General features: G+C 36.4%; 2 protein-coding genes across 2 annotated transcripts in view; one reads left to right on the top strand and one right to left on the bottom strand.

The window, feature by feature from the left end:
- The window catches only part of LOC113500050 (F-BAR and double SH3 domains protein 2), a 106,260-nt gene that overhangs the window by 67,435 nt on the left and 22,329 nt on the right, over window positions 1-16,496 (bottom strand). Inside the window, exon 2 of the mRNA XM_026880715.1 lies at window positions 13,387-13,530. Within this exon, the coding sequence (XP_026736516.1) occupies window positions 13,387-13,530 (144 nt within the window). The remainder of the gene's footprint in view (window positions 1-13,386; window positions 13,531-16,496) is intronic.
- On the top strand, window positions 2,169-6,173 carry LOC113500061 (atypical kinase COQ8B, mitochondrial-like). Its single transcript, XM_026880726.1, has 9 exons — window positions 2,169-2,374; window positions 2,994-3,613; window positions 3,692-3,908; window positions 3,979-4,188; window positions 4,267-4,382; window positions 4,473-4,635; window positions 4,771-4,973; window positions 5,189-5,341; window positions 5,624-6,173. The coding sequence occupies exons 2-9, from the start codon at window positions 2,999-3,001 to the stop codon at window positions 5,909-5,911; spliced, it is 1,965 nt and encodes a 654-aa protein (XP_026736527.1). The 5' UTR covers window positions 2,169-2,374; window positions 2,994-2,998; the 3' UTR covers window positions 5,912-6,173.

Raw genomic sequence — 16,496 nt, 5'->3', positions numbered from 1 at the left:
CGGATTGGTGACAATTGGTGTTGGTGTCCCATTTACAGCAAGTTTCTTGCAAGAGGTCTTTCTCAACACTATAGTAGATACTAAATCCATTTTATTTAACCTTTGATAAATAAAAGACTTTATCTTGATCCAGTTTTATAACAAAACATAAAAATGACAAAGTTTCCTTCAGCAAAATGTCTAATAAGTACCAACTGAGACTGTTATCAGCTTTAGTTTTAATTCTGAGAGTTTAAAAACTCTGTTTTAAAACTGGGTTAATTATGTTTCCAGAGAATAAAGCGTAGTTGAGTCTAGTCAAATGACGTTGTCATAGGTACTTGTCATTGATCCTTTTGACATTATGGTACGCAATAAAGATTTGATTTGATTATTTTTTTAAGACTGTGATGGTTAAGCCTCAGATCAGATTAACCTTTCAACTGTCAGATTATCTTTTATGAATTGAACCAACACCTTTTATCATTGTGCGGGTACTGTTAGGTCATGTGTGGGTGTCACTATATATAAACACCGCAAGTACCACAACCCTGGCATGCATTGCACTTAATTGACGATAAATTGAACTTTACAATAGATTCTAATTATCCAAATGTCAGTAAAACAATTGACAAACCAACATAACCTTTAAACGGGATTCGCACTAACGGTCAAATGTTTGCCAATCAAATAATTGAAAATATTTGTGCCAATGTTTGTCCAACTCGAAAATATTAAATTTGGCTTCTGCTTGAATGTATGACGATTGCCTGCGTTTCACGAAACGATAACGTAATTAATTAAACTGCACGGTTATCCGAGTCGTTGAGGTAACCAGGCCAAGCCGAAACGTGACGCAGGTTCGTTCCACGCTTAGGACGAACGTTTGTTTCATCCACAAATGCTTGTCCTGGATCTGGGTTTCTTTGTGCATCAGACATGTTTTTTTAATCCCCCCATACGCAAGAATAAAATTACTCACAGCGGGAACCGTTACATTTAAAAGAAAAAAGAAAAGATAATTATCAGTTAGACATAATGTCAAGTGTTAATATTGGCTGTCGAACAGTTTGACCAAGCAATCAAATTACTTGACATTAGACTTTACAATAAATTTATTGAGTGGCCTTTCAGGACCCGGGGCTAGATCGTTTATTGAAATAAATTGGTGGCTGTAGTGTTCTAGTCACGTTCGTATTACGCACACAAATAGGTCTACCTAAGACAAACATTTGTCTTAATATTTATCTTAAGATTGGTAGCAATATATCTAGGTGCCTATAAATAGTTTATTGGGTAAGAATCTTGCTTAATAATATATAAGCATAATGAGTTATTCTACTCTTTCGAGCTGCGCAAATAAATAATATTCGAACGAATACCAAAAAATATATATAAAAAAATAAATAACCAACATTTTGTTAAATTAATGTAAAAGCGAATAAAACAACTCTCATCCCCCAACCGATATTATACCAAGTAAGTCAATAACAGACATGTTTATCTGTTTGCATGTTGTTGTGTTTACACGACTTGCATATAAAGCAAAATAAAACCACCGGCCACAAAGTACAGCCAATATTATATTTTCATTGAATGCACATTGATGTGTAAATCGGAAATAAACTCAGCAAATATGTATTTGCATATTCGGGAATTAATGAAATGTAAGCAGGTAGTAAATTTAAATAAATTTACTTAATAATATTTTATAAAGTATACATGGAACGAAGTCATCCGTAAAACTGAACATATCTAGGTATAGCTAGACCTACGAGTGTCGGTTAACCTTGATAGAACAGAACGCAACTAGATTATGTCATTTAAGGTTTCTTATGCCTTCATTTTAAAGCCAAGGTACTAGAGATAGAAAAAATTTGATTTGATTTGATTTATTAAAGACTTTTAAAATTCTTAAACGACAAGGCAATTCGGCATTAATTATACGTTGCACTTGAATTACATTTTATACAATCTATTCGTTAAACGCCACGAACTATGTAACAAAGCAGAAATTTCGGCTATGACACACTCGATACTCGACACAAATCGATTTTCAGCGCCCCACCATTTTTTCGTTAAGTTGGTCAACCGTCCACACGTATTCTTTCTTGACATTTCTTAGTTCACACTTCACTCAGATGTTCATTCATTTCATTTGCTTCATCTGTCATAATTCAGTTCATGTGCATCTGTTGGTAAAACGAAATCCCGCGTCTTAAGTGCAAAATTATAAGATAAGCATTCAATTTATTTACTATACATATATATTATATAAATTTTAATACCGTGATAGTGATTTTGAAGATTGACAAATATTTTTGTGATGCAATTTATGTTATGCAATATTTAATATAACCTTGAAAAAACTTTACCCGGCGCCCACACTCGAAAGGTATGATTATTTGTTATTTTCCTTTTACTTTCTGCTCGCTTCTTACAATAAATTAAATGTACATTGCTTTATTTATTAAAAGTCTTTCGAATTAGACGTGTAAAAGTATGAAACTGACTATTATGTCAAAGAGTTCCTGAGATTTGTAAAACCTGTATTTCTACGATTCTTGTCTTTATTACGGAGCAATTACACAATCTTACGTCATTTTACTGATTCGTAACCAAAGAAATTGTGTCGCTCAGACTATTTGCCATTACCTTATATGATGTTTGTGACTTAAACTGCATCAAAAAGATCGTATTGAACATGTTTGGTACCTTCTATGTGTAGGTGTTTGTAAAGGTTGCATATTAGCTACTCCTACAGCATTTGACTAAATGTTGGTGGCCATAACATAAATGGTATTTATGTTTTATACACCTATAAGAATGGACAACAGTTTTAAATGAAGGATGGACAGTCAGTCTATGCCTATTTCAAGTTTATTTTTGTACATACAAGCTGTAACATAACACTCTATTAAAGCACTTTTAACTGCCATAATTATATTTAACCTGAATGACTGCATTATATATGCATATAGTTATATATGTCTATAACCAAACTAAACTTGCAGGAGAGATGTCACACATTAACGACTTAATAGGGGTATTGAGGGGCCTGCGACTTGTGGTGGAGGCGGGGACAAAGGCTCAGCAGGAAATGTCAAGTGTAGTATGGAATAACTCCAGTTTAAAACCACTGCTAACCAACTGCCCGACTAACACTATCTCCTTCAACCCCAACCCCAATACAACCAAGGAGTTAGTAGACCGAGCACTTGTCGTCGCCCATGGCTTCAGGCAGTTTGCCTTCTTGCATATACCTAATATCACAACTAGTGTAGTACAACCACAGATGGATCAACAAATGAAAGATGAAATCGAGGAACTAAACAAGGAGTTCAATCGTACCTTTGAGTCTTTGAAGAAGGTACAGGTGGAGACGCCTGCACTATATGACCAACCTGTCTTAAGTAAAGTGGAGGCAGTGGCTCCCCTTGAAGAGTTGCAGGCAGCACACACCACTCAAAGTATACCAACCAGAATACCAACACCACAAAGTATTAGGGCCGAGCAAATAGTCCAAGCTGTGTTCTCCCCGGAACCCACTGATTCCAAGCTCTTGAGTACTCCACCCACTACTAGTACAGCATCTAAGGCTAAGCCAGTGGCAAAAAAGAAGATAAAGGTTGCGGTAAGTTCCTAATTCCTTGTATATTTATTTTCCATATTGACCTCAAATTCAGACGATTCACTTATAAATTTATTTTAGCTGAGTGAAAATTCGAAAGCTCGCGTGGTACCCTCTTCCCGTATAGGCCGAATGATATCGTTTGGTTCACTGGCTGCTGGATTAGGAGTTGGAACTGTGGCACAGTATGCAAGGAACACATTCCAGTCGGTCACAGGGCATGTTGATGAAACAACCAATGCATTCCTGTCACCAGCAAACGCTGAGAGGATTGTCGACACGCTGTGCAAAGTTCGAGGTGAGTTTTACCTTGACAATAAAATCACAGTTTTTAGTAAGGACACCTTTACATTATGCTATGGTTGTAGGTGCTGCTCTCAAGCTGGGACAACTGCTGAGTCTCCAAGACGACGCCATGATATCCCCCGAGCTTCAGCGTATCTTTCAACGCGTGCGGCAATCGGCCGACTTCATGCCTTCGTGGCAAGTTGAGAAAGTTATGACCTCGCAGCTCGGCCCCGAGTGGAGGACCAGAGTCGCTTCTTTTGAGGATAAACCTTTTGCTGCTGCTTCTATTGGTAAGAACATTATCATATCCTGATACAAACTCATTTGTTACAAATGTTATATCAAAATATGTCATATGTTTCATATAGGTCAAGTACATCTAGCCATACTACACGATGGTACAGAGGTAGCCATGAAAGTGCAGTATCCGGGCGTAGCGCAAGGCATCAACAGCGATATTGATAACCTGGTGGGAGTCATGAAGGTATAGCCAAATTATTTATCGATCTTAAGATGTGACGACTTGTTTAGGCATCATTTTGATATAGTTTATTCATTATTATTTATCCTACAGGTGTGGAACATGTTCCCGAAAGGAATGTTTATTGACAACGTAGTGGAGGTGGCGAAGAAGGAGCTGGCTTGGGAGGTGGACTACCTTCGCGAGGCCGAATGCACTCGGAAGTTCAAGAAACTGCTTGAACCCTACCCAGAGTACTTTGTACCAGAAGTTATAGGTCTGTATTATTTTATGTAGCCTAAACCCATCTATGCTCCGTTCTTTCTACAGCTACGAGTTCAAGACCGACCACCTAGGTCAGCCTAAAGGATTTTGTGAAATTATCATAGGAAATAGTTGTCTCTCCCTACAGATGAGCTGAGCTCCGCGGAAATTCTAACAACGGAACTCATCGACGGTATGCCGTTAGACAAGTTGTTCGACGCCGAGTATTCCGTGCGAGTCGACATCGCGCACAAGATCATGCAGCTCGTGCTCAGGGAGATGTTCGTACTGCGCTGCATGCAGACCGACCCCAACTGGGCCAACTTCTTCTACAACCCCACTACCAAGCAGGTATGACGATCCTCCCACACTTCGACTACAGGACGATTTGACATCATAGGGACTGATAGTGCAATACATCGCTCGAGATGTCCTATCACTTATGATATCAGATCCGTGCAACTCAGCTATGTATTGCAACTAGCACTACATTTCTCGCTACATCTAAAGGAGCTTTAAAATTTGACCACTACAGCGTTATCAATTTGTTCATTTTGCATACTTAGGTGATTCTGTTGGATTTCGGCGCCACGCGAGAGTACTCCAAGGAGTTCATGGACCAGTACATTGAGATCATCCACGCCGCCTCGCGGGGTGACCGAGACGCCATCTTGCGGATGTCGCGTGAGATGAAGTTCCTTACCGGCTATGAGTCTAAGGTAAGTGAATAAGAGACTGATTTAATCAGCAGTACATAACCTCTTCAAATTTAGGGAGTAGACTTTTGCATAAGTTTGCATAAAAATAATTTTAGTGATATAACTTCCATTGTATTATGTGCTTCTTAAATCTTAACTTTGAAAACACATTTTACACTATCCTAGCACTCGAACTGTTGTTATAAAACTTATTCGTAGGTTCTTGTCGCTCTGCCATCCATTAAAACATGCAAATTCCATTTCTACTGTCTAATCGGAGTTTCCATCCAACTTTGTCAAAAGGTAATGGAGGAGACACACGTCGACATGGTGATGATAATGGGCGAAGTGTTCACGAGCGCGGGCTCTGGGGAGTTCGACTTCGGCACACAGCAGACGACGCGCCGCATTCAGGCACTCGTGCCCACCGTCCTGACGCAGCGCCTGTGCCCGCCGCCAGAGGAGATCTACTCCCTACACAGGAAGCTCTCCGGCGTCTTCCTACTCTGCTCCAAGCTACGCGTCAGCATGAATTGCCGCAACATGTTCCACGAGATATACGACCAGTACAAAGCTAATAGCACCAGATAAATGAACAATAGAAGAAAAATGTCCTTCGTTTCGGCACACGGGTAATAGAAATGTGTTGTCATATCGAAAAATTAACGTGAAGTCTTGTTAGTGGCATGTGAACAAATTAGCTTTCAAGTGTATTCTTGCTTTTTAAGTAAAATTATGTTGTGCGGTAAATACTTAGGTCGTAATGACTGTGTTGATCGTCCTAATTAATTTTGTGCTGAAGAAATAATGCATTTTATCTAGTAATATTAACGAACAAATAAAGTTTATTTATTTAAATTATGACGTATAGCTTAATGAAGAATAAACACACAGTTTTAAATGATTTTGGTGCGTTTTTATTAGTTTTTTTTTAAGTTTTTATTTTGAAAAGTCCAGTGTGGTTTGCTAATTTGATGACAATATTTGTGTCTGGAATTTGAATACAAACTACAAAAAGGAACTTTAAATAACTTGGTTCACATTACCTATCTAATAGTTTGAGAATTTTATTATAACGAACATTATAAACTTTTTTATTAGTCTTTTTTTAATACGAAAGAAAAGTAAAAGGATTTGTTGATTATTCAGATTAACAAATCCATTCAAAATTTTACATTTACTACAAAAAAAAATCAGTTGGTTTCACATTTTTAACTTTCTACCTAGCGTTTTATATTTCACAATAACCATAACGATAAACCATAAAGAAAAAAAATGATACTTATATAATTAAAATATACAAAAAATTCAAACTAATTACTTCAGATTTCATTACTTTAACGATGAACAGCCAGTACAAAATGAACTACCTCGCTAAGTAAAAAGTATTTATTAATGTAAATGTTTTATGTAAATATCGTTGATTTATTTCTAATGTACGAATTAAGTAAATTGTTGTCAAAGTGAGTTGTTCTTTGTTACTTTAGTTTTATACTTTGAACTAATGCCGATTAATAAACTAAAAATGGTATTTGGTTTTTTATTTCTATATGTTTTTATAGTAACGTGAGGACAAAATGATGCAACGGTTTATTCACGCGTATTTATCGGGATAGCTCGACTAGTTTCGGAAACGAGCCGGAGCCTTTAATCATGAGCTAACATGGCGGGGTCGCGAGTTCTTTATATAGACATTTAAAAAAAATGTATTCTTATTTGTTTATTCCTTTTCGGCCATTGGTCGCTTACTTGTTGGAGTTAAACGCGAAATTATTTAGAATATAAGACCTATGTACTAAGGTACTTATCGTACCTCACATACAGGATGTTAATGCGAATTTCTTATGTATTCTCACTAATGTTAAAAATGCGAATGTGTTTTTTTTCACGTTGCTGATGTTGAAGCTATATAACTAAAGCGATGTATGTTGCGAAAACCGAAAGTTATGCTGGCGTAACCTAGTAAGCAAGTATACATATTCTATTGTTTTTCAACCATACATTTCATATTTCTAAAATCAGACTTATCTTTTTTTATTTGAGTACTTTTTGCATAAAGCTACGATCGGACGAAGTCGCAGGCAAAGTTCTTAATGAAGACGTCAAACATGTCAATAGAGTGGAACGAAGCTTTGTTTTGGTAAAACTTGGTGTCCATATGCTTTATAGCGCAACAAACTTGGTGAAAATTATAACCTGAAAGTTTTAGTCGGTACCGACTATGACATCATACTACTGCGTCCTTATAAGACTTATTATAAGTAGGTACAGGTGTTATAGAAAAAGGCATGGCCAAGTCAAATAGCTTAATACCTATTTCTTTTTTCACGGCCTCCGTGGTCGAGTGGCGTACGCAAGGTGTAAGGTGTCGCTAGCTCTGAGGTCCCGGGTTCGATCCCCGGTCGGGTCAATGTAAAAATTGTCTCGGGTCTGGGTGTTTTTGGTACCTTCGTTGCATCTGAATTCCATAACACAAGTGCTTTAGAAACTTACTTTGGGTTCAGAGCAATGTATGTGATGTTGTCCGCATTTATTTTAATCTATACCAATATATAAAGCTGAAAAGTTTGTTTGAACGCGCTAATCTCAGGAACTACTGGTTCGAATTGAAAAATTATTTTTGTGTTGGATAGACCATTTATGAAGGAAGGCTATAGGCTGTATAATATCACGCTGCGACTAATAGGAGCGAAGATACAATAGAAAATGTAAAAAAAACGGAAAAAATTCTAACCGCGTGGACGAAGTCGCGGGCAACAGGTAGTAATATTATAAATGCAAAAGTTTCTATGTAAGAATGTTTTTGCATTGAATGTAACATCTTAGCAGATGAAAGAACTTAAGAGACTAGGTGCAGGATGTCTGAAGCTTACTTACACTAGGTAAATATTAATTTGAATGAAATAAATAGAAAACTGAAAGGCATCAATAAACAAAAGAGGGATTAACAATAAGAAAATGGGTGTCCTCGTGCATGTGACCTGAAACTTTAAAAACTTCCGCGATACAAAGATTAATTAACTTAAAGCGGGATTCGTTTTACTTGAATTCAAATAGTTTTAAATTTTAACCATACTAGCAAACACCTATTCAGAACTTAGACCTGAAGGTTTCAACTACAAGCATTACATGCTTAAATGAAGAATCCTTTACATGTATGAACCAAAATGGTATGAAATAAAAACTATACCTTTCTATTTAGGTAGGTATCTAAATCTAAATTCCCTACCTACCTAATCTGAATATGTGCGACATAACGGGTTACGGCAGCGATCGTATCCAATAGCGTGAGCTGTCGCAACTAACTACCATAGCGAATAAAAAACTCTTTAAACGAAATAAAATTCAATAAAAAAAAAATCTGGTTACAAAAAATGAAGATAAAAGCTAGCTACTATAAACAAGATAGACAGACAAGTCTAAAGCAATCAGTTAACGACTAATATACTTAAGCACCCATCTATTTATTTCACCCAAAGTTCAAAACTTTCGTCTGACGATGTTCAGACTGATAGTTTGGTGAACGACGAACTCTCGTTACCGAATCGAATCCGTCTTAATTTCACAGATGCGATATGGCAGTCGTTAGGACTTAGTATTTTAAAGTAAGGTAGCATCAATCATAGTTTATCACTGTTAGAGGAATTTCTTTATCTGGCAGGTTTTCAAACTTTGGTCCGAGTTACGGTGGACTTTTGAAGCTAAGTAGTCATTTTTGTTTTACTGTTTTGACGTTAAATAATTGAAATGAAAAACCCCCGTCTATTTATGCAGTCCTATTCACACCGTTATATTATCTCTAATTTTGTAAGTCATACAGTTTATTTATAAAAATGCATTATAATATTAATTAAAATAGCTGTTGCTTGCTGCTATGCCCGCCTGGATGCCGATAACAACATCAAAACAATCAACGAATTCGGCTAAAATAGGCTGTGCTAATATATCAGACATGCAAAGATATCGATTGAACTAAAATTCTACCTAAATCGTTAAGCCGTTTTTGCGTAAAGATGTAACAAACATATACATACCTTCAGTCACGAAAGTCATCAGAAAGTAGATATCTAAAAAAATCAAAGTGTATCTAAGTCTTATATACCTACTCACTAGTCCCACCCTAGTAAGTCTACCAGGTAATACAAAAACAAGCATGATTGATCTTCGCCAAAATACTTCCCCAGCGATCTTTCTCTAATTACCTACAGGTTCAATCGATCAAACACAACGTCGATCACGTAAACAGATCGTACAACCGATGCCCAATTACAGCTAAGTATGAACGAGTCTTATCTAATTCTAATTAATACGTACTAATGAAGTTAGTTCAGTAAGTAGCGGGCAAATACTTTCCAAAGTAAATAATCTCTGTAATATTAACCTAGGTTTAATAAAGTTTAAAATTTAGACTAATAGGTAATACAGGTAAAGGCCAAAGTTTGTGATTTTGTAAGCCTGTTTGTTATTTAATACTGATAATTTTTGCTAGGATATGGTTTGGAAATTGCTAATTCGAAACTATGACAAAAACTATTGAATGGGGTGAGAATGGGTTGAATACCACCGGATTATATTTTCTCGTCTTGACACGAGTTATCACAACAAGATACGAACGTCTGACAAAATCAAAATCCATATCGGTTCACCCGTTTAGGAGATATGGTTTCCACAAACTACCTCTTGTGTGCATCGAGTCGTAATAATCAGGGGAGAGTCATTATTGTCTATTTATTGTCTCTATTTACCCTGATTTAAATCGTATTCATCCCGTTTCCTAATCTTTTAGATAAGGTACCTAAAAACTTGTTGAATCTAAGTAAGTAGTTGGTACCTACATGTCAATCTTCGTGGGAAAATAGAGCTAGATGAATATAGGTACATACGATGTAGGTATTTAATTTCATGTAGTAAGCTATAACAACGCGGATATGACTGTGTATTAAGGATTAACACTGAAGAGGGTTTCTGATTACCGCTAATCCTGTTATGGAGTGTACCGCGGACTTTCAAATTGGCTTTTGTCGTATACATGAAGTAAATGTAGGTAAATCGTAATTTCTCCGTAAGTGATAGTATAGTCAGCTACGGAAGTCTGGTAAAACGACTACAAAATCAAATTTAGGTAGTTATGTTAGTTGTCGTGCTATGTTATGTATAAGTACCTACTGCAGCCATTGGGTATCTGACTATCAGAAAAGCCTTCGACATTTAAAAAGTCCTCCCTCCCCATACCTTTTAAATGGCTCGACGGACTTTTATCAATCGTGTCTAGAAACACTTCTATAATTCACCTTTTGGTAAAATACAAACTAAACTGTAATCGCTCGAGCCTTTAACGGAATATGATGACCACAAACAGACAGACAGAAACGTTAAACAAACCACTACTACAGAGTAAGACAATTCACCCATTCAACAAGTCTAGTAAGCTCGCGATGATGGCAGATTCCAATTTGATAAAACGTCTGCTGCTCCATAATTTTCACGTAATGTGTTTTATTTCCGAGCCCTCGTGAATACTCCAAATAACAAGAGAGATATATTATTCATTCATCTCATCATATTATTAAACTAATATCCTATTAAGCGGATGAACATACCCGATATCGCATTTCCAACAAAATTCGTAACAGAATGTAGTTTTAATTACCGGTCGGCGCTAAAAATAAATTGCCAATATTTGTGAGGGATGATTTATTGTGAAGTTTCAAATTCCAAAATGTAAAATATTTGGTGAACGGACTATTTTGTTCGAATGGAATGAAACGAATATAATGCTTGCGGTTGCTAATTCACTGTTGTAATTTAAGTACGTAAACCGATTTGCTATTGTATTTTAGTTACGCGTTAAATTTAGAAATACATTTTATGAACAGACTAGTTCAATGAACTCTAATTGAATTGGGAGTTGTACGCAACTTTGTTACTACCCGCGTACCACCTGTGTAGAAAAAAAACTGAAACAACGGCTCAGTTCGAAAACTGTCATGGCGAATTGGAGAAAAATTGGTCTGTCGACAAATTTGAAATGAAACCTGCCATGGACAGTACAAAACGTACGGGATTTGCAACTCGTGGATAGATTTTTTTTAGGTTTCTATCTCACTGGGACACTAAAGGGATGTCGGCAGCAACATGGCTGACTAATTTGACAGCTGACTTGGCTGCCATTTGTCTATCGCCATTTTGGATTTGCTGTCAGTTTTTAGAGAATTGATATTGATTGCCTACAATTTTTTATTAAGTCAGCTGCACGCGCGCTATTTCACCGAGCTATCATGAAAAGTCGATTGCAAAATGTATAAAATAGTTAAGAACCTTTTCGTGTACGTTAACAAATCTAATAGCAGAGAAGCTGACGTGAGTCTATTAGCCACTGGTATCTATTTAGTTATCGTAGGTTACCGTAGGTTGCCATGGTAACGCGACAGCGGCTGACGTCCCAGAGAGGAAGGCCTTAATCCGGTACACATTTCAGTTGAACATAAGGCTAAGCGTACATCGTCGACTGATTGTTCTACCTTGGCGGTCTGTGTGACTCGCTGAACAGTTTAGAAGCCGCGGATTTCATTTTTACCTATAATGTAAACTGAATTTCTTCCTACCTCTAAAAATTCCACTGTGCTCTAAAATAAAAACAAAATCAACTTCGGTTTATATCAGTCGGGCCCGTTGGCAACAGCTAGTGAACTATAAAACTCACGCATGGATAAAAAGAGGTAAACACTCGAGTTCTAATTGGCAACATTCTTTCGAATCCTTTTTTAGTATGCCATTGGCGTTGCAGTTCACTTCACCTGAGCTATTGGAGCGGTAACCACACAAGTGCGCGACTTATGTCTCTCAATAGGTCTGTAGCGACTGATTTGATTTCATTTGAAATTGGAATTGACTCCACCTGTCACTGGCTATTGAAGCAATACGTTCATTCTTGGAATTACGTCATACGTATTCGATTTTATTTCCTTCCAAAGACTATTTTGTCTATTTTAAAATTACATAGGCTGCATATTGACCCGAAAACTAAACTCAAAAACAGAGCACGTATCAGCAAATTTTACGCAAAATACGGACGAAGTCGCGTGATCAGCTAGAGTAAAAAGACATTAACTTAATTCGATCTGAATACTTTAAAATACAAAACAATGTTACATTTCAGATTAATATTAATCCTATAAAGCAATAATACCGCTAATAGACTATTCGAATCATGAGTATTATTCCATTAGGTTCATTTGACAGATACTTTGCGGCCAATTAAAGTAATTGATTGATGTGATGCAATTCTAAATCATACCTCGTTTATGTTTATTACGGCAGCATCGGTTCGCGTGTCGAACAAATTATGACAATTATTTTGCTTTATATTAATGGGCTTTCGAAATCCGTTTCATTCCTGGATTTATTTTAAGCAGCTTTATCATTTCAGTTTACATTATGTTTTTCCAATAATTGTCACTAAAACTTGGACTAATAAATTGTTCAATGACATTAGGTATTAGAATTATTTTAACCTTTTCTTTACACGACGTCGTAATCCATTTCAAACAAAGCATACCTATATATCTACATATGCACTAACTTATGAACTTTCTATAGCAGTCATTTATTGTAAGAATAATTTTCAGGTGTATAAAATCTTAGTCGGTTCTTTGGCAAATAGTCTTAATTGTAGTACATGTTTTAAGGTATGACTTACAGTTGAGACTCAAAAACTATACGTTGATAATTGTCTCTCTATCACGCTTACAGTAATGTTACTGAAAGAGATAGTATAGTGTTATGATATATTGAATTATGATATAGTGGCTCCCAGAGCAACGACTGACCATCAATTACCTTGACGATTATAATCAATCCTATCCTCCTTCCACTTACCTGCTTACTCACACAGTTCAACAGCCTCCTCAGAGATCCCATTAAAAATAAATGAACGATACACATTTTCAGCAAACAATGTACTCGAAATTAGTGACGCTTTCCAAAAGTTTTCATTCAATAATGAACTTTAAACCTATGCCGTCAAAAGTGAATATCCTTCATTGATTCTCAGATTTAGTACGTACCTCGGAGTAGGACTTCTCGACGGCGGACCGCTTGATGGTGTAAGTCCTCAGGTCTTCAAGCAGGTCGCACTCATGCTGATTCTTAGCATGGAGCTTAGCGATCTGCTCCGTGTGCAAGTTCTTCAGGAATTTTGTGTAGTTGCTCTGGAACAAGGAGAAGAAACTGTTAGAATGGTGAAAAGCAGGTATATCAACAGGACTATCTCTTTGTGATAGTGGTAAAAAATGCAATATTCTTCGGATTTTTTGAAGTACAAATATTATACTTGTATCTCCGCATATATTATCCCATTCAACATTACATATTTTTAATCCGAACCTGAGTGAATAATGTGATTAGGTAAGTGCTTTTTTTGGAAATATTGCATCAAATTTCATAACTTCGTCCGTAATCAATTAAATAATTGGGATTTATACAATTATAATTAATTAGTGCTCCAAAGACATTTGTCACGTCATCCAAAATGAGTATGATACATTAAGTTGAAATCTGTCGTGTTACGTCATTAATCTGAACTTTTTTTACCGACGAGTGCTGTTACAGCCTGCACTACCATCCGTTATACTTGCTCTGATGCATTTTATCGTCGTATTGATTTAATTAAATAAAAAAAACGTGTCCTCTACTTGGATTTACATTTTTAACCTCATAGCCATTAGAAGTCAATGTTACGATTTAAAATGACCCCTAAAAAGGTCAACTAGCAACAAAAGTTTTTAATTTAGAGTCGTACATTTTGTTCTTTTAATCCGGAATTATCAGGCTGTTATTCGATACTTATAAATTAGGTATATCTATGGGCTACTCTTTTAAAAGGTCATCCAATCTCAATCACTTTAAAGGATACTTGGATGTAAAGAACCTCTACAATGCATTAACCTTTGACCTTTGGAGCTGGGAACGTGGATCTAACGCACAATGGGCGTTCTATCATAACTGTACAGATAGGTGGTATACAATGGCGGTATATATGTCTAGCAGGTCCATACAATGCCAACACTGCAGAAGATATCATGAATGAACGATGAATGAGCAAATAACCGGTCAAGTATGAGTCGGACTCACGACAATGAGAGACCGTACAAATTGGTCAAAGGAAATAGGTGACCAATAAATTTCAAAGTCACCAAAAACGTACATAACGACCAAAAAAGGCGTTCATTTCAAATAGGCCGTTTTCCTGGCACTTACAAAACTTTCCAATGCTGCAATGTTGACTCTAGTCGCGCGTTGAAAAGGTCATTCTTAAAACAACCAAAATTCATTATTGAATGAAGTAATTGAACTTTATTGAGGTTTTATGTTCAAATTCGAATTGAGAATTCTATTATCATGTATTTATCAGTAATCTTAAAAGACTTAATAAATAAATCATCTTTATTCAGACAGTGCAGTGAACATCTGAAATAAATTGACACTCGGTGTGAAACACGATACTTTTATTGCATCGATATTGCATTTTCTTTTGAGTACAGCGTCTTTCGTATTATTGCTTTGTACTTTGAGAGGCTCCTGGAGAGATTCTAAAAGAACTTTTAGAATCAGAAAATAAAGATAAAAAGGATTCAAGTGCAAGTCGAATGCGACACAGAGGGTGACCTATAAACAAGCTAGAGAAACCTGACGAACGGTGAAGTAAATATCGTAAGGAAACTTAGATTAAAAATATTGAAAGCTGATATACAACACGCTGTAAGTTAGCGTGGTGATCAACGCTTAACCCTTCTCTGCTCGGGAAAATCCTGTGCCTAGCAGTGAGACATCTAAAAACTGGGATTGTGATGGTACTGGGACATTTATAGGATGAAGAAAAACAATATTGCAGTAAAGTGGTTTTAAAATTGCAAACAGCAAGCGGTTCCTAATCTTAATTTTATTTTTATTATATGTTGCTATAATTTCAGCAGATATACAAAATCTGTAGCTTTTTCGAGTCTAGCTTAGGTACAAGGTTCATGAAATACAGCCCGGTAAAAGACGGACAGATAGGTACGGAACTCTTCCTACCCTAGATTCTAGATTCACGTAAAAGCGTTGAATTTCAATTGCCTTTGACTTGGTGCTTCTTCACCAACTAGTTCAATTATACTTTCATATCTCTTCTAGACTAAGTTGAGATTGCCGGGGAAGTACTATAAGTTAGAAAGTCAGTGGCATGTGGCTATGTTTATATCCATAAATATAGAGTAAGGTTGGTAGTTTATTAAAGAATTTTCGTTTATAACATATCTTACAACTTTCTCACAACGTTATCGAGTCTCACACAAAGCAAAACTTGTATTTTAAATACTAGACAACTGATAAACAAACAATACATTACACGCAACAGAACAAATTATTTTTGTTCTCATCACACAAACATTTGTCCTGGGTGGGAATCGAACCCATAATCTCCGGTATAGCTGCCACTGCCTCCAACCACTAGATCATTAGGCCATAGTGTTTCAGAAGAATTGGTAGTAGTCGGTTGAAGCAAAAGCATAAAATAATCTCTAATAATAAATGTGAAAAAAAATTGAAGATAAAAATTGTAACATTGTCTAAGTACGGAGATGCAACTACCAGCACAACAACTACTTTAACAATTGTTGGTAGTCAACACATTCATTTTAACAATTAAGTACATATTCTTTATAAAAATTAAAACCATACCGAGGTTTTCAGATACATACTCGTAGGTAGCACGATTTCTCAGCACAGAATTACGTGTGAATCCGAATATGCTATAACTGTGTGTCTGTCTCAAGTTCGGCAAGACACAAGGCCTGCCAAGGTTCGCTACACTTCGGTAAGGCCTAGCGAGACTTGTGGAGTTCGACCGCAGTCGAACAGCGCGTGGCTCGATACACATCGGGCAACGGGTGACAGGACACAACTTGCAACACCTTCTATAAGACAGCTTGTAATAGTTGCTATACTTTGATTTGTGTAACCTGTTCTGTAACTTTCATAATAGTGACAATAGCTGTGTTTGCTCGAGGAATCAAATTCGTGGACGTCGGTGAGAGCCGTAAAATCACTCCTCTTAATTAAGTAACTTATTAAATATACTTGCAATACTGGCCTATTGCAAGTGTTTAAGGAAAAATATAAAATTTCCACTAATATT

This window comes from Trichoplusia ni, chromosome 1, assembly GCF_003590095.1.
Source record: "Trichoplusia ni isolate ovarian cell line Hi5 chromosome 1, tn1, whole genome shotgun sequence".
Lineage (NCBI taxonomy): Eukaryota > Metazoa > Arthropoda > Insecta > Lepidoptera > Noctuidae > Trichoplusia > Trichoplusia ni.
This window is presented reverse-complemented; position numbering and strand designations above follow the sequence as displayed.